This window comes from Zootoca vivipara, chromosome 16 (genome assembly GCF_965207765.1).
Source record: "Zootoca vivipara chromosome 16, rZooViv2.hap1.1, whole genome shotgun sequence".
In the NCBI taxonomy this organism is placed as follows: Eukaryota; Metazoa; Chordata; class Lepidosauria; order Squamata; family Lacertidae; genus Zootoca; species Zootoca vivipara.
Window position 1 is genome coordinate 3,293,615 of NC_142599.1, and position 22,669 is coordinate 3,316,283.

The following is a 22,669-nucleotide window of genomic DNA, read 5'->3' on the forward strand; positions in this document are numbered from 1 at the left end:
CAGTTCTCCAGAGTATTGGCTACTCTGAAGCTACTTTATTCCATTTTCCTGGTGTTTCCTCACCTGATAATTCCCACCTTTTATGTGATCTTTCACACATCATAAAAGCCGCTTCTGGAAATCTAGCAGAATCTGGTGGAGGTTTAGTGTTCATTTCTGTTTTAATTGCTTAACCCTGTTAGCCCAGAAAATTGCTGGAGTTTCGCGCTGTGATTTTCCTGCGGTTTTTGTGGGTCATGCCTATGTTGATATTTGGGGCAGTATTCTGGCATCCAGTTCTTTTCTGTTGTTTCCATGGGGGGGTCATGAGGGAACAGAAGCAAGCATAAATAGTGGCGGCATGTCCATTGACGTATGCTATTGTGCTGCACCCCACCCCCTGGTGTAAATGATATTTAGCATGACATGGCAGCATACTGATCGGAAAGCCACAGATCCGTAACCAATCGGGTAATGCAGTGTAAAATGAATGTTGGGGACAGGGACAGAAGCACTAGCATTATAACCAGGAAGACTACCGGTACTGCAGCAAACCCCACATCCAAATGCACCCTGACTGGCAGCAACTCTCCAAGTCCTGGAATTGCTATCCAATATCTTTTTCTGATTGAAGTTGCTAGGCACTCACTGCAGAGACACTAAACAACACAACACAACACACACAGTGATAAGGAGCAGATTGGGATGGTGGGGGAGTAGATGAACTGCTATAACAGTGACATGATAAGGACAATTTCTAACACAAATGTAACAGTGGAGAACCAAATAGAAATAGGAATTCATGCAAATTAGTGAAGTGTTCCATATTTTTTTTAAACAGAAAGCGATGTATAAATGAAAAGGTGTGTGCAGACCCACAGTTGCACAGTGTTGAATGGCTGTCAGTGAGTTTCAAGGAAACTCTCAGGGAAAGCTTTTTTATGCTGTTATCAAAAAGTGCTTGAGACGTATTTTCTGATGCAGCACACTTGAGCTGTTGTGGGCTTCCCAGAGGCCTGCGTTGGCTACAGTATGAAACAAGATAGTGGTCTGGCCCTCCAGATTATTTAGACTACAACTCACATCAGCCTTGACTATTGGCTGCTCTGCAACATCTGGAGGGCCAAAGGTCCCCTACCTCAGGTCCAGAGGGACCTTTTGTTGTGATCCAGCAGGATTTTTTGTGTGTCTTCCCCGGTGTCATTTGCACAAAACTTTGCACAGGGTGCATCTATGCCACTTCCTTTTGCCCTTGTGTACTGTTGCATCTTGGTGCGTTGCTGCAACAGTGCTGCTTGGGTGTCTGTCCCACTACATTGCAGGAACATGCTAGTGCAGGGACTGTTGAGCTTGATCCTGCTGCTTGTGCAACAGAGCATTGCCATAGAGACTTGGCATGTCCTCCGGTTAACAGGGAGGTGAAGTGAGCACCACTTGACTTCTGTGGATGATTTGGCATATGTTTGCTTACTTTCTTTAATGGGGCTTAATCCTTGGCTTGAAGGAGCATCTGGCTTTGTGGCATCCGGGCTTCGTGATGCCTTTCTCAGCTGATCCCTTTTGGGAAGATAAACAAGGAGACAGAGCCAAGATGATTTGGCTGCCCTGGTGTTCAACCTGTCTCTGTTAGGTCCCTCAACAGCTGTGGCTGAGAAACTGCAGCCCTCTGCAAGACAGAGAGAACAAAGTGGGGAAAGTGCCTCTCTTGCAAGAAGGAGAGGCAAGGGAAATCAATACCACAGGTTGATGGTGATAGTTTTCTTCTGTTCCCCCCACTCTGGCTCGCACAGGGAGAAGAACGAGGATACGTCTGGTGAGGACAATGACGAGAAAGAAGCCGTTGCTTCGAAAGGGCGCAAAACCGCCAACAGCCAGGGCCGGCGCAAGGGCCGCATCACCCGCTCCATGGCCAGCGAAGCCAACAGCGAGGAAGTGGTTGCTCCCCAGCAGAATGCAGAACTGGGTATGGAGCAGCTACCTCTGTGGCATGGAGGGAGGAGGTGGCATCTGGGTAGGCGAAGTGAAGCATGCAACCAATAGGCAGGAGCCCAGTAGCGGGGGGCGGGGGGCGGGGAGAGAGACTCATATAGTTAGTTACTGTTGATTATATTATTTAGCGTATGAATGGCTTGCTTGTTTTTGTTTGTTTGTTTGTTTGTTTGTCCATTCATTCAGTTTATATATACCACCCTTCCTCCAGAAGCATACACAACATGTGTGGGGACTGAAACTTTGTCAGCTCTATCTATTTATCTGTCTATCTTATCTTTTCGATTTATATAGTGCCTTTTATCATAAGATATTGGGGCAGTTCACAGAATAAACTAGTGGAGGAAAACATGAAAATAAATAAAATAAAACAGCAAAACAATAATCCCCCCTTCCCACAAACACATTTAAAAGGCTGTAGAATATTAATCATCCAAAGACCTGGTTGAAGAGGAACATTTTTGCCTGGTGCCTAAAATATATATAATGAAGGCACCAGGTGAATCTCAGGAGGGCATTCCACAAACAGGGAGCCACTGCAGAAAAGGCCCATTCTTGTGTTGCCACCCTCCAGACTTCATGAGGAGGAGGCATATGGAGAAGGGCCTCAGAATATGATCTCAGGATCCAGGACAGTTTATATGGGGAAACACCTGAATATCTTCAGGTAATTCTAGCAGGTGCACAAAATAGACTGTAGCCCCTGGGAAAATGTATCTGTTGTGCTCTGGGATGATCATTAATGTTTGCCTGAGGGATGGGAAACCTCTGGCCTGGTGGACTGATTTGCCCCCAAAGACGGTTGTCTCCAACCCCTGCCCACCTGCCCCAGATGAGGAGCCAGTGGAGAGACCAGTGTACAATCGGGAGCCTTACATATTGAAGCACTCCCAGTTGTTTGTTGCAAGGGAGGCTTGCCATCACCATCAGTCAGCTAACAGGTGCTGGCTTAAAGAAATTGAACCTGTGACCTTCTGCATGCCAAACACATGCTCTGCCACTGAGCTGTATCCCCTCACTTCATGTTCTGCTTGCAAGGGCCCACAGGCATTTGTGGCTGGCTGTTCTTAGGAGCAGAATGTGGCCATGGATCCTAACACAAGGAGAATCTGGTGGTGTTACTGCCCACTTCTGTTTTTTATCTCATTGTTTGGAATTATCTCCAGAGTTGTGCTGAGAATGAGCATCTGCAACTGCTTGCAACTGTCTTTAGTAATTGCATGGGTGTTTTGGGGAGCCGGGGTTAATTTCTTCTCACAACTTGGGGTTACTTACTAGAACAAGAAATGAGATGCTTTGGGGTTAATAATAATAATAATAATAATAATAATAATAATAATAATAATTTATTACTTGTACCCTGCCCATCTGGCTGGGTTTCCCCAGCCACTCTGGGCGGCTTCCAACAAAAATTTAAAATACATTAAAATGTCACACATTAAAAACTTCCCTGAACAGGGCTCCCTTCAGATGTCTTCTAAATGTCAGGTAGTTATTTATCTCTTTGACATCTGCTGGGAGGGTGTTCCACAGGGTGGGCGCCACTACCAAGAAGGCCCTCTGCCTGGTTCCCTGTAGCTTTGCTTCTTGCAGTGAGGGAACTGCCAGAAGGCCCTCGGCATTGGACCTCAGTGTCCGGGCAGAATGATGGGGGAGGAGACGCTCCTTCAGGTATACTGGGATCATCTTATAAAGCAGTTTTCTTCTGCTCACTTGCATCTTGGTGTGCAAACTTTAGAAGAGTTTCCCCTCTCAACCACTTGAGGGCCTTGGAATACTGAGAAATCTCAGCCAGGGAAAAGGACATGTGTGTATTCCTGGGCTGGAATATATACCAACCAAGGCTGTAGCTTTAATTGAGTTTAACTGGTAGATTAATCAACCCAAGCACTAGATGATTAAGCAATTGGAAAGGCAGTTTTAGAGGTGTATAAAATGTATGGGTGCTGTGGAGAAAGTAGGTGCAGTACTAGAATTCAGGGACATTCAATGAAGCTAAATAATGGGAAGATTCAGGGAAGACAAAAGGAAGAACTTTTATCACAGAGCATAGCCAAACTAGAATTTGTTACCTCTAGATGTGGTAATGGCTGCCAATTTGGACAGCTTCAAAAGAAGATTACACAAATTTGTGGAGGATAAGACTATCAATGACTACTAGTTGTGATGGGTACATACTGACTCCAGTGCCTGAGGCAGCAACACTCTGAATACCACTTGCCGTGCATCATGAGCTGGAGAGTGCTGTGGCCTCATGCCCCATTTGTGAGCTTCCCATAAGCAACTGGCTGACCACTTTGAGAACAAGAGGCCGGCTCCCTCGGCCAATAATGCGAGATGAGTGCCGCAACCCCAAAGTCGGTCACAACTGGACCTAATGGTCAGGGGTCCCTCTACCTTTACTAGTATTTCACTTTCCATTCTTAAGCTGCGAATACAGTAGTTGCTTTGGAAGAGAATAATCAGGCATCCAAATCCCATGACCAGTCCAACAAAGTTGATGTTGAAGAATCATTGCTTTAACACTGGTGATCTTTGCTTTTTCCAGTACACTGGTATTTGTTCGCCTGTCTTCCCAAGGGATGTGTAACTGTTTGTAATGTGACCTACATGGGGATGTTCTCAAGTATTAAATCAGGGTGTGGGGGACCTCAAGTCCATTGGTCTTGTTGGTCCTACCAGGCCTCCCCCCCGCAGACTATTTTGACTAAGCAATGGCCTGCCAGTTACCTGAAGCTGATGTCAGGTTTGGGCAGGTAAAAAAGTGGCTGGACTGGAGCACATGGAGCTTCTGAGGTGCCACTGATCAGTTAGGCTCTTACATTTTTATGACCTCATAAAAGTGTCTGAAAGCATGGGTAGAAAAAGAAAAGAGTAAGTTATGAGCTGGAAAGACCCTGAATTAAACTTTTCTCAGCAACATACAACTTTAGGCAAGCATACATGGCTGTAATCTAATCATACTGCCCCAATGAGCCTGCTTTGCACGGGTTTTGTAATGATTTCTGAGCTAGATTTCTGAGTAGAAGAGTAACCGGCAATGCCAGTTCCTTGGATAACTTCCATCCTTTCACCCTCTTCCCGACATGCTTTACACATATGAGCTTGTCTCATTATGGGGAATCAGTTTGCAAAGGGTGAAACTACCTCTGTTGACATGCAAGGCAAGCCAGCTGCGAAGGCCAGCCCCTCCTCTGTCTCCCAAGCCCTTGACTCTGAACAAGACATGGGCCTTGGGAATTGCAGTTTTCCTCTTGCCTGTCTCTTGTTAGCTTTCTATATTTTTGTTTAAGTCTTTCTAGAACTGTTGCAACTTTTTTTTTCTGCAGAAGCTTTTAAATGAGCCTCTAAGGCTATTTTTTCTCTCCATAAAGGAGGCTGTCCAAACATCTTTCACTATAATCAAAATAACATTTTCTCTTAGTTTAGATCAGGGGTCAGCAAGGTTTATCTTGCCTGGGCAGTTCGGTCCCGCGGAGATCCTTCCGTGGGCCAGATCATGTGCATGTGTGAGCGTGCGTGCCTGTGATTTTCGGCATCTGCATAGACACGATGTTCGGCATCTGCACATGCACAGACGCGGTGTTTGGTGCCCCGGAAGTGAGTCCCTGCACCGCACTGCGCTGTTTTAGCGCAGTGCATGAGCAGGCAGCTCAGTTCGGGGGCGGCTTGGGGGCTGGTCAAACAACCTCCGTGGGCCTCTTCCGACCCATGGGCCTTAGGTTGCTGACCCCTGGTTTAGAGAGTAACAATTTTGAAACGGAAACTAGTTTCCTTACACATACCTGTGTGTGTATGTATGTTTGTGTGTGTGTTTCTGAACAAGTCACATTGGTTTGCTATTGTAGACCTTCCTCCTTGGTTTCAGATTGCCCCAAAATTGACATGTTTTACAAGTAGAGGATGGAAGATTTGAAACGAACTGCTCTCACACACGCACAGTTAACTCGCACACAAAATTTCAAAGCAGCCCTTGTGCACTGTGTTTCAGTATGGAAAGCTGAGATAGGAAGTAGAAATCATGAAATAAAAATTTAAAGTCTGAAAATTAGGAGTCTTCCTGCACTATCCGGTTCAGCCCCTGCCCGATACCTCTGCTTTGACTGCAGTTCCACAGAGGGTAAAACCACAGAATGTTGGGCCATTGCAAGGATAGCAACTGCACCCAGCAGTGGCTGGTGCTCATTGAGACTTGTAGGATATAGGCAGGGAGATCATTAGTTGGTGGAGCCAATGCCCTCTGTACCATTAACGTAAATGCTATCCCAGGACAGCTTAAAAACAAATAAGAAAACCATTTGTAAGAAAGAAAATTATAATAAAAATAAAATTATTATAATTATAAAAATAATAAATAATAAAAATTATTTTTGGACTATTTAAAAATATTATAGTATGATGAAATCTCAGGATTTGACCTATGAAGAAGAAGAGGAGTTTGGATTTGATATCCCGCTTTATCACTACCCGAAGGAGTCTCAAAGCGGCTAACATTCTCCTTTCCCTTCCTCCCCCACAACAGACACCCTGTGAGGTGAGGGGCTGAGAGACTTCAGAGAAGTGTGACTAGCCCAAGGTCACCCAGCAGCTGCATGTGGAGGAGCGGAAACGCAAACCCGGCTCCCCAGATTACGAGTCTACCGCTCTTAACCACTACACCACACTGGCTCAACAGAAATCATTAATTATAATATTGTTGTTATGATTTGATAGATAGAAGATAGGGTGCAGATTCCAGCAGGACAAATGCCTGCCGAAATCAAAACTTAAAGTAGGAGTGGTAGGACCTTTCTTAATCAAGGTGTGGCTCCTGAAAATGCCAACACCTGTATCCTTTCCAGTTACTGCTGTTGGTATTCAAAGATGTCAAAAAGAGTGGGCAGGCTCGTTTGTCAGTGGAAATGCTGTGTTCTCTTTTGGCCTCAGAATCTGAACATAAAGGAATGGCACTGAGTATAACCAGCCCCCCACGCCCACCCCTATTCCTTCCACAGCTCCAATGCGGAAAGCATATATCCGGAACCCAATTGGGAAAGCTATTGGTTCAAGAATTCCACAGAACTGGAAGTGAGAAATAGGTGAACTGAGTCAGGTCATTGAGCTGTCTTGCTTAGTATTGTCTACTCTGACTGGCAACAGCTCTAGATTGTCTCAGGCAGTGGTTTTTCCCAGCTCTGCTGCTTGCTACCTGAGACCTGGGACCTCCTGGATGCAAAACGGGTGTTCTGCCCCTAAGCTATGGGGTAGGGCTTGGAGCCCAGGGGAGCATACAAACAAAACAGGGAGGAAGAGAAATTGAGTTATGCTTTGTTCCCACCATTTGCTACAGCCAGCTCTGGTTTGTTTTTCAGCCTCTCTGGAGATGAATGAAAGTTCTCGTTGGACAGAGGAGGAGATGGAAACGGCTAAAAAAGGTGACACTGTTGTTTTGTTTTCTGTTTAAATGCCCCTTCTCTCCTGAATAAGTTTGCTTGGCATTAGATCTATTCAGTGCTTGTATAGTTGGTGCAATATGATGTGGAATTGAAGATGCTTTTCATGAGCAATTTGAAACATGCCCCTTGAGTCTGAGCAGCTTCTGTGCAGCAGCCCTGCCGTGTCCTGCTGGGCTGACACTGCAGCCAGAGGTGAGCAGCGCTGGGTGTATTCACTTGGGTTGCAAGAGGCAGGTCTGAGCCTCCTCAAAGATTTTATACGATCCCTCTCTTCTTTTTCTTCTTTGCTGAGATTCTTGTCCTTTGTTTTGTGGTGAATATATGGAAAGTGTGCAGGCAAGTAGCCTGTTGACTTGCTTAGTTAAGGGAAGACTGCTCTCACCTTCCAGTTCTGGTTACCTGTTCTTGCCAGTGAGTGAAAAGGCATTGGAAATGCTGGAGAGATGCAAAAAAAGAAAAGAAAAGATATTGTTGTTGTTGTTTGTTTGTTTATACATACATATATACCCCGCCCATCTGACTGGGTTTCCCCAGCCACTCTGGGCAGCTTCCAACAAAATATTAAAAATACAATAAAACATGTTGATGATGCTGTGTACACAATAATCTGACCTCCAAATTGGATTGTTGTAATGCATTCATTATTTGTGAGGCTGCCCTTGAAAATGATTCAGAACATTTAAACTAGTACACAGTTAAGCTACCAGAATTCTGGCTGGTTTACCTAGATTTGAGGTTCACAAACTGTGGTTCACAAGCTTTGTTCAGGTGGTCTGTGGTTTGCCCCCATTAAATATCCAGATTGCATATGAAGAACAGTGCTGGATAAGGCCAAAGACCTATTGAGTGCAGTTTCCTGTTTTCACAGTGGCCATCCAGACACCTCTGGGAAGCTCACAAGCAGGACCCGAGTCTCTCCTCACTTGCAGTTCCCAGAAATTCCTATACAGAGGCCTGCTTCCTCTGACAGCAGAGGTAGAACATTGCCATTGTGCCTAGTAGTGACTGATGGTCTTCTCCTCCATGAGTTTGTCAACTCTAATTCTCTTTTAAAGCCATCCACTAAATCCCTGCAAAACTTTGTGCATTAATTTATTTGCAGAATTTCTTACCCATTCATCAGTAATGCTGTAGTCCCTCAGCAGCATACAACCAGTAAAAGCCACAGTGTATAACAAAATGCTGGAAAGGTCTGATTTGCATGAATAATAATAATGCAGCACTAAAAATAAATAAACAATCAATACATAGCCAGCAAAATCCAAGAAACAGGGCCAACAGAACACGTTTCAAGCAAAGACCTGGGTGCAAAGAAATAAGTCTTCTACGAGTACCGAAAGCTCCTAAGAGTTGGTGCCAGTTATAGCTGAGAGTTCAGGGAGTTCCACAGTTGGGGCACTTATATTGGCAATGTCTTCTCTTGTATTGCTCCACAGCAGATTCTCATCAAATGTGGCAGCAACTTGAGGGCATCTCCACTCCATCTTAACATTCAGGCAGGTACATCTGGGACAGTTGCTCCACCAAGTTTCTAGGTGTTAAATCATGTAGAGCTTAATCTGTCAGTACAAGCACATTTGTATTACAGATTAATCAGTACAAAATGAGTCACTGTCAGCAGGATTTCAACTTGCTTGGTACATAATTTTGTTTCCGGTTCAGAGTGCACAAGGTCTATTGCGGGGCAGTTGAGCAGTGGATTGTATCACATGGCTGCACATCAGATGGTGCAGGTATAGGCTGCTTTGTGGAGCCCCATGTTGACAATGTGGGTTGCTGTCAAGAGGCAAGCGAGGCAGAACAGGCTCAGCAGCCCTTGGGATAGTGCATCTCTTGGCAAGAGGGAGGCTTAAGTGAAGGAAGGAGGGATTACGTGTTGCTGCAGGAGACAAAAGAAGGAAGCACCCTGTAATTAGCATTAAGCAAGGAAATGCAAGTCTGGCAAGAGGAAAGGTCTTGCCTAATGACACTTTTATCGTGAAATAAACCGTTGAACCAACAGGCTGTCAAAACATACAGCAGCTATTATAATTATGGGGTACGGTAACGTTGTTGGAGGTGTAGTACCCCTCCTTTAAAAAAAAGCCTGATCCTAGGTTGTTCAACTAGGAGCTGAATAAATAACTGGAGCAAAATCAGAGTTTGATTCACTACAGTTAGGAATCCCTTTCCTCAAGGAGTGCCTTTCCCCAGGTATCTACACACAGGGGACAGGTTGGCTTCTGTGGCTCCCTCAGAGTTTAAAATAGTGGTTGCACAGAGCAGAGCTTTTTATGCGGTGGTGTAAGTCACTTGGGGGGCACTCTTGCCAGGCTGTGGCCAAGCTCTGAGATGGTCTGCTGAGAGGGGTCCAGTTCTGCAACATGCAGCCTTAAAGGGCACAAGGAAGACAATGTGGTCAAGAAAAAGATGGGGATTTAGGGTCTGAAGCAGGGAAGTGAGGAGCAAATGGGCCAGAAGCAGAAGTAGTGGTAGAATATGGGCTGGTGGTCCAGATCAAGGATGCTGGCCACAGGCTCTTTAGCTATTCCATGAGACAAGTTGACTAGCCTGAGGAGCCATGCATGGCACTTGACTTATATACAGCCAGACTGACTGACTCTCGCTGGTTTCTCAGGGCACCTGGCCCTGCTGAGTTGATGACCTTCAGTACCATGCTTGGCTGTGATAAGGGCATTGCTGTAGCATGGGAAACATCAGGTTTGTAATTCCTTCAGCTCTTGAGCTACCTTGACTTTGCAGGAAGTAAGGTGCCTGGATCCCCACTCCCTTAATCCCTAGTTTGAGCCCTTACAGATTCTGACACTTTACTCTCTGCAACATCATTGCATGCCAGTAAAGGAGCGTCTGTTTTCAGCAGCACCCAAAAGGTGACCACCAGCTTTCTGTTTCTGTGCTGATGCTTCCAGCCCCACTTGCTCAGCTGAGCCAGCCACCATTATTAATGTTCCATAATGAAATGCTACAGAGGATAAGTGGAAACAGGGCTATATCAAGTGCTTCATCGCACTGCATTTTGGATAAACTAAAGATGGTGGCTGTGCAGGGTCAACGGGAGCCAAGTTGTTGCTTGGTTCCAGTAGGAAGAGCACCAGCAAATTGGTGGCAGTGTGGGGGGGGTGTTGCTTACTGAAGATGTTGAAGCAATGAGGGTTGTCATCAGCCCCAGTGAGCCCTGCCAGACTGGATGGCTCCCAGCAGCTACCTGGAGTATCCCCAGGACAGTGCCAAAGCTGTGCCTGATTGATTTGCTTTCCATCTTTGGTGTCTATCTATGCTTGCCCATTTCCCTGCATGCACACCTATCTGTTTCCTGGCTCAATTGTCTGTTTGATCAGCGTGTACCTTTTGTTCAGCATCCAGCCCTGAAAGTTTGGCACTTTAGGAAATTTGGGAAATTGTGGGATTCCCTTCTCTGACAGGCTTCCCTCTCTTTTCAGTGGTACAATGTCTGGAAAGGGGTTTGCTGTTACAGGTTTAAACAGTGATTGTACTGTGATTACATCACATTGGCTGAAATGCATGGCTTGGGGTGACTGTGCAGTGGTTTCCTAACCTTCAAACCTCTAGTCACTGAGCTGGGCAAACTACTTCAAACGTGGAGGATCCTCCTTTCCCTCAGTACATGCCATTAAACCCTTTCTCATCTTGTTTTGAATGATTTATTCATCCAAATATTCAGCCAGACTGTCCCTGAAGGCTACGGGTGGGAAACAAGAATATAAAAAGTATAAATCATGCATAACAAATGTCCAGTTTAAAATCTGCTTTTAAAAGATAAAAACATACCAATAAAGCCACCCCCATAGTGGGGGGCTGTTAAAAGCAAAACCATGTTTTAAAAAATAAAGTCTTAAACAGAACCAGTAGTTTTAAGTCTTTCCAGACCCACCCATTTATTTATTATTTTGTTTATTAAATTTCTATACTGCCCTTCACCTGAGGATCACAGGGCGGTTTGCAATATAAAACACAAAATATATACCATAGTAATAAACAAAAATAACAACCCGCACACAGTCCAAATTGTTTAATTTAAACAATTAGATTTAAAATGATGTAGGTTGTTGATCAGCAAAAGGCCTGGGAGAAGAGGAATGTTTTTGCCTGGTGCCTGAAGATATCTAACACAGGTGCCAGGTGTGTTGGCTCTCCCTGGGGCAAGCATTCCTCAAGTGGGGAGCTGCTGCCACCCTCCAGACCTCTCAGTGAGAGGGACATGAAGAAGGGCCTCAGACGATGATTGCAGGGTCTGAGTTGGTTCATAGGGGGACAGGTGGTCCTTGCCCAAAAAAGGGGAGATTGGCTACTGGCTGGTAATTACTTAGATTTTCTGATTCCAATGAGGGTTTCTTGAGGAGTGGCTTTACCACTGCCTCTTTCAAGCAGGCAGGGACCACCCTCTCTTGCAAGGAACATTAATCACCTTCCTGGCCCAGCCAGCTGTCCCTTCCCTGCTCGTTTTATCGGCCCAGAGGTGGAAGGGTTCACAGTGCAAGTGGTCGCCCTGACTGATCCAAGCACCTTGTCCACATCCTCAAGCCTTACTGAAACTCCTCTAATGTAACAGGACAAGACAGTGCTCTGGGCAGTTCTCAATATTCATCTGCTGTAACAGGTCCAGGGTCTTGGCAGATGCAAGCAATTTTTTTCTGCAAAATGCCTTGAAAACAACTCACGGGGAGCTACCATCAGTTCTGCCACCTCTTAAGGGCCAGACTGTAAGAGGCCCCTCACTACCTGGAAAAGCTCTGCTGGGTGGAGCAATGAGGATGCAATGGAGGTAGCAAAGTATGCCTTCTTTGCTACTTTCCCTGCCACTGGGTGAGCTTGATAATGCAGGACACTCACCAGGGTTTGGTTGCAGTTGTCTTAGTTTGCCCCCCACTTGCATTCAAGCTGTCTCCCAGCTTTTTTCTTTGCCCTAAGCTCCACAAAGTGGAAGAGGGAGCTCACGGGCGATCATGTCAACACCTCAAGCCATCCTGATGTTCCACAAGAGTGCCAGTCATATCAGTCAGGAAATTCCTCAGAGCTATCTGGAAACCCATTGGATCCATCAGCCTCCAAGGGCAGACCACCCTGTCTCTCCTCTAACACCCCATACACCCTGCCTGCCCCCTGTGTGAATTCCAAAGTTCTACGGCTCGTAGGTATGGCCCTTGACACCCATCTGGGTGCAAGGAGGAACGGAAGGGCATCTGGGCTGAGCAGATGTATGCTTTTGACTTATTAGACCAACCAAAACCAAAGCAAAAGCAAGCAACCTCTGTGCATTGCAGCACTTTTGGACCCTTGTGTCTTTGTGGCACTCTTGCCAATACAATTGGGCACCAGACTGGCAATGCTAAGTGCCGGTCTCCATATGGGATAAGTTGGCTGCCTGCTTCCAGCTCTCCCAAGCTGGCATTCTCCACTCCCTCCCAGGGTTTTTCACACATTCTTGTTAGGAAGGCAGTTCTGCAGCATCCTCAGTAGTGCGTTGGAGGTGTGGGGGCAGGCACTGAGCATAGCTCTTACTCTCTCCTGTAGCGCTGCTCTCCCTCCTGCACACTTGGCCGTCTGTCATGAGGAGCTTTGCAGAGCTGAGCTGTTCTGTTGCTGTTGTTGTTGTAAGCAGAGATATGGTTTTTAATTACTGCACATTTTATTTAATGTTTATCTCATCCTACGTTTTTAATTCTGCCGTAGTCTCATCGTTATTGTTGTCATGCAGAGGTCATGAGCTGAGCTGTGTGTATGTGTTCTTCATTTCAGGCTTTGTTCTCACTGAGTAAAATGGTGGAATCTTTGTCTGGACTGTTCCGCTTCTGGGGTGGGTGTTTGGAGGGAGTGATTCAGGAATAAGCAGAAGGTTAGAGGAAACAGCTTGCAGCACATTGGCATGTGATATTTGGTGACATACTGTGCCATTCCCTTAGGTATACAGTAGGGGACCATAGTCAACAAGTTGCTGTTTGTCTCTTCAGCTCCCAGGGGGTGGCAGATTGCATGGCACTCCTTGCTCTTTGACCAGGAGCAGCTGGCACTGATTTGGTCCAGCTGGATGGCAAGAACTCTTGAGATGTTGGCCAGTGTGGTGGAACCTGCTGGCAGGCTGACCCAACTCTCCTTTTGAACCCATTGCTCCATATTGAACAGCTGGCACCAGAGCTTACCACTATGGTACATCCTGCTGCATGTGCCCTAATGCCCGCTCTGCCCTGTGCATGACCCCTTCTGTGGGGAAGCGGTTCAAAACCCTCCCACCTCCTGGAACCCAGGAGGCACATCTCCTTAGGCATAGCCATCTCCTCTCCCTTTGAGATTCAAAGCTTTCTCAAACTGCTTTGTAACATCCAGGATCACCTGCATGCACAGGATGTCCCCATCAATAAGGCTTTGTTCTCTGCCTGAGGTTGGAGAGGAGGCCAGGTCTAGATTCCTTGGTGCAAAATGTTTTTCACCTTTTGCCTTTGTGGAAGGTAATGACTGGACTTTCTGCCCTTCCTTGGTCAGGACACCCAACATGTCCAGATGGGTGATCCTGAGCTGTATTCACTATGTGGTTCCAAGCTGCATCTGCCTGGGATCTTGATGCTTAATGAACATCCTTCCTTGTTCCTATGGTGTGCTTCCAGACATCTGAAGGTCTGCAAGAATTGTAAAAGCACAGCCTGCTCATATAACGTATTTGCCTGTGCAGGCGGGTGGTGTGTGTGTGTGTGTGTGTGTGTGTGCGCACACACACACGCGCAAAACATGAAAACGTGGCACAAATGGAGACAGAACTCAGAATCTCTGCTTACAACAATCTAGTTTTCTAGCCCTTATGATTACAAAATTGTGTTTCTGTGTATACACACACACACACCCATGTGCAAGGGTGAGGGAGGGTCTGCAGCAGAACCCTGCTTGGTTTTATCCCTCCCCATGACTAACAAAAGCACAAAGCATTGTGAAGGGAGGGAGTCCATAACATTCACATGGAGTGATTTATATTAGTTGCAAAATTAGGGTTTTGTGATGCAAAATTTCAGGTACTTCATGCAAATCCCCCTCCCTGCCATTTTATTTTAAATCTCTATAGAATAGTTTGTTAGTACAGAGTATTCACAGCTCTAGGTGATGTTTTCTGTCTTCAGGCACTTTCGGATGGCATTTAGAGCTTCTTGGAAACAAAAGAGACTCTCTTGATGCCTGTGGTTTTTTAATAGTTGCTAATGCTTTGTTGTTTCTTTTTGAGCTTGCTGTTTTATTATTGTAATAGTGTTTTAAAATCTGTTTTGTTGTCTGCAATGATTTTTAGCTGCCTTTGGGGTCCTCTAGACAGCAAGTCGGGAGACAAATGTTTTAAATTAATACATGACACATCCCTTTACTTTGAATGATTATTATTATTATTATTATTATTATTAAGAAATTTTCTTTCTATTGCAGTTCACAATCTTAGGAGTATGTTACACTGAGTCCAATAGCACATACTCTCAAGTATGTGGGCATAGGATTGCAGCCACCCTGTCTTACAAATAAAGTATACTCAGTAGCATCCACCTAAGCTACAGTCAAGGGAGAGCCCCTGAAATTAATGGACTTAAGTGAGCCCTCTTCATTAATTTTGATGCATCTACTCCAAGTAGTACGAAATCAAGAAAATTTACAATATTTAAAACATACAAATGATGCAGTGATGCAGCAGCTAAAAAAGCCAATGCAATCCTGGGCTGCATCAATAGGAGTATAGCATCTAGATCAAGTATTAGTACCACTGTATTCTGCTCTGGTCAGACCTCACCTGGAGTACTGTGTCCAGTTCTGGGCACCACAGTTCAAGAAGGATACTGACAAGCTGGAATGTTTCCAGAGGAGGGCAACCAAAATGGTCAAAGGCCTGGAAACGATGCCTTATGAGGAACGGCTTAGGGAGCCGGGCATGTTTAGCCTGGAGAAGAGAAGGTTAAGGGGTGATATGATAGCCATGTTCAAATATATAAAAGGATGTCATATAGAGGAGGGAGAAAGGTTGTTTTCTGCTGCTCCAGAGAAGCGGACACGGAGCAATGGATTCCAACTACGAGAAAGAAGATTCCACCTAAACATTAGGAACTTCCTGACAGTAAGAGCTGTTCGGCAGTGGAATTTGCTACCAAGGAGTGTGGGGGAGTCTCCTTCTTTGGAGGTCTTTAAGCAGAGGCTTGACAGGCATATGTCAGGAATGCTTTGATGGTGTTTCCTGCTTGGCAGGGGGTTGGACTGGATGGCCCTTGTGGTCTCTTCCAACTCTATGATTCTATGAAATGTTTGCTATATTAATTATGTCACACCACATGCCTCATTCCTGGCTACATGAAGGGCAAAGTGTTCAGATAAAAGGTTTTCTCTGGTGGCAGCAGGAATGAAGGAGGCATTTAGTGGAATATCTAGAAAAAATGTTTCCTAGCTATACATATTGGGTGAGGTGGGAAGGAGGTGCAGGAGAGTGGGGGCAGTGCCAGAGCTTCTCAAAGCAAAGGGGGCTGTGGGGGTGGCATGAGAGTGTGCAAAAAGTATTCACTAGTAGGTTGGACTAGATGACCTTCCTGGTCCCTTCCAACTCTACAGTTCTATGATTCTATGGACACAGCCCATTGCACCGGATCCAGACTAAGAGCTCATCCACACTTTGCTTGCCCCTTGCCTTAAAAAAAGGGGTCCAGTTGGGGGGGGAGCAGAAGTGGGAATGACCCTTAAGTTATTTGTGCTTCAGCCTCATTGATAGTGTGAAAAGTTTGTGGATTCAAGTCCTGTTGATTCAGATAGGAGCTACTTGCAGCTAACTTGCAGGGGCGTGGCCAGGATTTCTGTTGGGAGAGAGCAGGACACCCACCTGCCATCATCCCATGTCTGGCTCTGTCTAGCAGATTCGGAATGAAATGTCTCAACAACAATTGCTTTAAATTACTTTATTTTGGCTCCAAGTGCTCAGAAAAATCTGTCAAAGTCTTCAATCAGTTGAAACTATGAAGTTTGTAAACTTTATGAATCTTATTTTCTATCTTTCTCTTTTAACCTCCTTTCTGTTCTTTTTTATTTCTTTTTCCTTCTCTATTTCAACCCCCCCCCCCCACTTTCTGTGTTTTTATTGTATCTAGATAAAAATCTTGGTTTGGTTGAAAAAAGGGAAATAATATTAAGCTTTGTATTTTTAAACCTTAATAAAATTTTATTTACTTGATTTAGGGAGGCAGCTCCCCCCCCCCCGGGGGCTATGCTCATGCTAACCTACCTTCCTGTGCATGTCTACTCAAAAGTAAATACCACTCAGATCAATGGGTTTCACTTTCCAGTAACTGTTTATAGCAGGTTCCCCCACAGGCCACTTGAAAATTGCTGATGGTCTTGGTGGACCATTTAATGATTTTTCTGCCTGTTGCAGCAATTGTAATGCCCTGTGCTAGATGGTGCAGGATTCATAATTGTGTTTTTACTGCTTCTTTTATTTTTTGCATTATAATTTATTGTGTTACAATTTGCATTCCACAGAATTCAAATTGTAAGATAATATAATAAGCAAAGGAAGTGATAAAAGTACACTTAAAGATCCATATGAGTGTGGACACACTGCAGTCAGACCAACTGAATAAAGTTTATAGTCCACAGTTTGGGAACCTTTGGTGTGTAGGATTGCAGTATCAGCCTGCATCCAGCCGGGTGACATTCATTTGAACATGTGCAATATACCACGTGGGAAAATTGGGAAATGGGTGAAGATAATTTTTTTTAATTCCATTCATATTAACTTAATAAAATTTTGTGTGGACTTTGAAATTGAAATGCTTTTTCTTAATATAAATGGCCACCAGTCTCCAGGCTTTAATTCACATTCTGATGATTAGCTGCTGTTGCTTCTGAAGTTGCAAACTCAAAAAAGTTTAGCTCCCCTCAAACCTTGTTACTTCATTCTGCTTTTCTTGGTAATACACCAGTATGAATCCAGTTTTCCAGCCCTTGGTGCTTTTCAAAGAAACAGTCCAAGAACTGTGAAATTTTGGGAGGAGCTCATGATTTGATATAGGTTCACCATTTTGGGGAAGGGTGGGGAAAATATTTGTCCCCGGGAGCTGGATCTTTATCTCCCCACACGCTTGCGAGCCGACTTTGACAAGTGGGAAGCGCCACCCACCTGTCAATCATCCAATGTCATCATTAACTGCCCACCTGGCAAAGTTGTCTTGTGGGGTAGGGTGGAGGAGATAGTATCCAGGAAACATCACCAAGCTGGTTTGAACTCTCCGCTCACCTGTCGATGAGAGGAGACTTCAGTCCTGTTCTCTGCAGCAACATGTTCCCTGCAGCGATCTGAACAGTATTGCGCACACCCCAGGGGAAGTGGCAGAGCCAACACAGTATTGAACCCCGCTCATCAGTTGATGTCACTCGCCCATGGGAGTGCTGTCAGATGTGGTTTGGGGAAAATGTCTCATGGGGTTCCACACCCCTGATCTTGGGGAAGGGCCATAGTTCGGGGTAGATCACATGGTTTTCCTACAAAAGATACTTCGTTCAATCCCTGACATTCCCAGTAGAGTTGGGGAAACACTCTTACATCTAAACCCCTGCAGCCACTGCCAGTTAGTGCCAGGGTCTGACTCAGGAACGTAGTTGCTTCATGCTGTCTTTCTGCCTGTGAAGTCTTGAAAGCCTTTGGAGAACAATATCTTCAAAGCGTGGGGGTAGGTGAAAAATGGATGACCTCAACAAGCATATCTAATGCTTCAGGAGCCTGGCTTCACCTCCCTCCCCTGATCCTTGGCTCTCTCCTTGACCTCCAGTAGCGGAACAAATGTATGCAATATAAGTGTATATATCCAAATGCATTTAATTTGTATAATTTATACCAGCTGCCAAAGTCTGCTCTTTTTCCTAGGATGGATATTCCTTGGCTCTGTCACTTAAAAAGTTTGACAGCACAGCATTTACATAGGCCACCTGGTTCTGTTATTCCTTTTTAAGTTTGGAAATGCCCAAGAACCTCCCTGTGTAATATTTGAGGTTGTGAATCATAGAATTATAGAATTGGAAGGGATCTCAAGGGTCTTCTAGTCAAAGCCCCTGCAGTGCAGGAATCTCAATTGAAGCATCCATAACTCCAGGTGTGGTTAGACCAAGGCAGAATAGAGTGGTACTATTACCTTACTTCCCTTGATCAGGACACTATACTTCTCTTGATGCAGCCTAGAAAGCATTTGCTCTTTTTGCTGCTGCATCACACCATTGACTACTTCCTCCTCCTCCTCCTCCTCCTCCTCCTCCTCCTCCTCCTCCTCCTCCTCCTCCTCCTCCTCCTCCTCCTCCTCCTCCTCCTCCTCCTCTTCTTCTTCTTCTTCTTCTTCTTCTTCTTCTTCTTCTTCTTCTTCTTCTTCTTCTTCTTCTTCTTCTTCTTCTTCTTCTTCTTCTTCCTTCTTCCCCACCCATCTGGCTGTGTTTCCCCAGCCACTTTGAGTGACTTACAACACATAAAAAATGGTAAAATATTAGACATTTAAAAGTCCCTGATACAGGGTTGCTTCAGATGTTTTCTAAAAGTCAGATAGTTGTTTATTTCCTTGGCACATGATGGGAGGGTGTTCCACAAGGTGGGCATGACTACAGAGAAGGCCCTCTTCCTGGTTCCTGGTAACCTCACTCCTTGCAGTGAGGGAACTGCCAGAAGACCTTCGGAGCTGGGCCTCAGTGTCCGGGCTGAACAATGGTGGTGGAGACGTTCCTTCAGGTATACTGGACCGAGGCCGTTTAGGGCTTTAAAGGTCTGCACCAACACTTTGAATTGTGCTTTGAAATGTACTAGGAGCCAATGTAGATCTTTCAGGACTGGTGTAATATGGTTTTGGCGGCCACCCCCCAGTCACCAGTTAAGTGTGTGGTCTACTGAGATTCCTACTACCAATCTTATATTGGTGCATCTGGTTCTACCTGCCCTAATGTAGAACCTGACATTTGTCCCTCTTTAAATCCTCTTCGTCGTATCTGACGAAGTGTGCATGCACATGAAAGCTCATACCAAAATAAAAACTTAGTTGGTCCTTAAGGTGCTACTGAAGGAATTTTTTTTATTTTGTTTCGACTCAGACCAACACGGCTACCTACCTGTAACTATATCCTTTTTGTTAGTTTTGGCCCAGTTCTCCATCTGTTAATCTTGAATCCCGATTCTACATTCTGTGGCATTAGTTACCTCTCTCAGCTTAGTGTCATCTGCACCCCCTCAATTCCTTCTTCCACATTGTTTATAAAGATGTTGAAGAACAACGGGCCTAGGACAGACAGAACCCTGCAGCACCGCACTTGTCCATTTTTTCCTGGATTATGAGCAACCATTAGCGAGCAGTCTTTGGGTTCAGTCAGTCAACCAGCTACAAATGCACCTTATAAACACCAGGGATAGTTTGCTGCTCTGGATATTAGGGCTCTTTGAGGATGAAATAGTGATGTCTCGTATTTCTTTTCATTTTCTAACCTCGATCTGTAAATCCATCTGAGCTCCCTTCCTGATGCCCTCTTGTGGAAGAGCCACTCACTCTCTGCCTTGCCTATCTTGTTCTTAAGAGGCGAGATATCACTTGAAGCCAAGAGTATCTTTACTGAAGAAATGCACACATTTGTGAAAAGCCTGTGACTCTTTGCTTAGCTGGAGGGAGACGGAATCGTATGTTTCCACATAGGAAGTAGGAGGTTCACTGGTGCACCCACAAGCTCTGACATGTGTACGTATTCAAAGCACTTTGCACACAATATTGCAGCAACCCTGCAAGGTAGGTCATTGTGCCCATATTATGTATGGGAAAGCAATACCTCAGCAGCTTCAGCCCCCTAAGGCAACCTATTGACTCCATGGCAGAGGCAGGATTAGAACTGGCAACACTTCAAAACTTTCACTCTAGCTACTATACTGCATAGTGACTCACATGCAGAAAATGCATGATAAGTGAAGCACCACTGTTCGCACTTGCCCTGTGAATAGCTCAGCTGGTAGAGCATGAGACTCTTGGTCATGGGCAAAAAAATTCTGCATTTCTGGGGGTTGGACTAGAAACCCCCATGGTCCCTTCCAACTCTATGATTCAGTGTGGAGAGATCCAGGTCCTCTGCCCACCCACACACTGCACATCCTGCCTGAACCTCTCAATTAAGTTAACCCCCCCCCAAGCATGGTGCCTACCCCATGTGCTGGTCACTTATTGGTGTGGAGAGCCTTGACCTCTTTTAACAGTTACCATTGCATGCTGCTCCAGAGCTCCAGAGCCCTTGCTTTGCCTGGAAAGAGGGCAGATGTGCTCTGGACGAAGTCCACCTCTGGGGCAGAACAGGGGAGCAACAGGCGGGGCAAGCTCAGCTGTCGGGTTTTTTGCCTGCCCTTGCCAAGAAAAACCCCTTTGATTCACATCAGAGCAAAGGAAGCTATTAAGAAAAGCTTTGTTTTCCTGGATCGCTTCCCCCTGCTGTTGACATTCAGGGGAGAGAGAGAGGAGAACGGGTTGCCAAGTTGGCCGCACCCTTGGGCCAGCGCCACGCTGCTTATGAGCGCCCTGTCTAGAGGTCACATTCAGACGAAGAAAACTTCTGGGTCACCTGGGGGCAGGATCAGTGGGGAGGGAGGGGGAGGTGGTGGGGAGGGAGCAGAGCTCATTTGGCTCTAGCCTTGGAACAGGCACCCAGCTCTCCTCCTCCTCCTCCTCTGCCATTCCCTCAGCTGACATGATGAGCGAGTGAAGCAGGTCAGCCGTCTGTGCTTTTGGCAGCACCCGTTGAGCATCTCCTGAAATCTGCCTCTCACAGCCTCCTCTCCCCCCCCCCCCAGCGCTGCTGAGCAAGGCAGAGGAGGATTGCAAGGCGGGGGGGGGGGAGAGGGGAAAGCGTAACCAATCCGAAAGAACTTTCCAATCCACCTTAACAGATTGTAGTTCCAGGCAGTTGGAAACCTCCGAGGAGCTAAGCAGGTGGGAGCTTGACAGAGAGAAAGAGAGAGAGCGCTAGAGTGCTGTGGTGTTTTTTCCCCTATCGGGTCCCCCCCCTCTTTCCCCCCACCAGCCAACGTGGAAGGAAGCAGCAGCCCCAAAGCAGAGAAATCCCAGCATGGGTGCCCCGCAACTTCGCACAAAGGAACCCAAGGAGTTGTTGACCTCTAGCCTGGCTTCGGATTGTGCTTAAAAAGTGCTGGAGAGGAGCGCGGCATGGCTTTTCCAGTTTGCTTTTCCGGCTACCGGAATGGAATAGAAAAAAGCCAAGAAAGCAGGAAGGCGGCCAGAGAAGAGGGCTTTTAATGCCCTATTTGCTCTCTGTTGGTTTTTTGTTTGGATTTGTTTTGCTCTTTCCTCTCTATCACGACTGACTCCCCCGGAGAGCTCCCCTCCTTCGCCTGCCGCATGTTTTCAGTGGATTTGCCAGCAGGCGAAGCTGGGAGAAGAGAATGTAAGTCTTGGGTCATTAAACAGACTCGGGGTGGCAGTGGAAAATTGGAGTGTGTGGTGCGGGGGACTCTCTCTCTCTCTCTCTCTCTCTCTCTGTGTGTGTGTGTGTGTGTGTGTGTGTGTGACAACCCTGTAAAGCTGTGTGATACTGTATCTTTTCAAGCCAATTTGGACTTGGAGGTTTCTGTCTTTGGGTTTCTTTTTTCAGCTGGAAGCAGCAGGAAAAAGTGCTGGTGTTTTTTTGTGCACATCACAACCTGAAGTCAGTACCCTGTACCTGTGATAGTGATTTATAGGTTGAATGTCCCAGCTTGCGTTTATATGGGAAGATTGGGGGGAAGGTTGCAGTGGGGAGGGATTTGGGTGACAGGGTGATCAGCATGGGCCTGTTTGTGCCATGTAACTCTGGGTGTTCCCTAGCAAGAATGAGGGTGGCTGCTGACACTTCCCTCCCCAGGCAAGTGCGTGTGTGGATAATTATAGTTTTGGGAAGCAGGTGTTGGTGTTTTGGTTTTCGTTACTGTAAAGATAAGGGCAGCTGTACCTGCCAGTTCGCTCCTGCAGGGAAGACTCAGGTGTGTATGCTGGAAACAAGACCCATCCACATAAGAGGGAAATGGGACACCTGTACAGCCAGGAGTATCAGATGCGGGAACACCGCCAAATACTTGGGAGGGCTATTCCTGCTGGGCATGCACCGTGAACTGTAGAGTGCCATGGCTTGTGAGGGAGCACCCTGCAAGAGCCAGGTTGTGGGGTGCTGTGTGCATGCACCCAGAATGGACTTCCATTTGCTTTCTCCATATTTGTTATCTTTTAATCTCATGTCATCACACAAGC

The 22,669-nt window shown here is 45.9% G+C and overlaps 1 protein-coding gene across 29 annotated transcripts in view; it reads left to right on the forward strand.

Annotated features, from left to right (window-relative positions):
* The window catches only part of NCOR2 (nuclear receptor corepressor 2), a 361,690-nt gene that overhangs the window by 222,293 nt on the left and 116,728 nt on the right, over positions 1 to 22,669 (forward strand). For all 29 annotated transcript variants that reach the window (XM_060269894.2, XM_060269902.2, XM_060269904.2 and 26 more), the window contains 2 exons: positions 1,770 to 1,942; positions 7,320 to 7,382. In XM_060269894.2, coding sequence (XP_060125877.2) covers positions 1,770 to 1,942; positions 7,320 to 7,382 — 236 coding nt within the window. The remainder of the gene's footprint in view (positions 1 to 1,769; positions 1,943 to 7,319; positions 7,383 to 22,669) is intronic.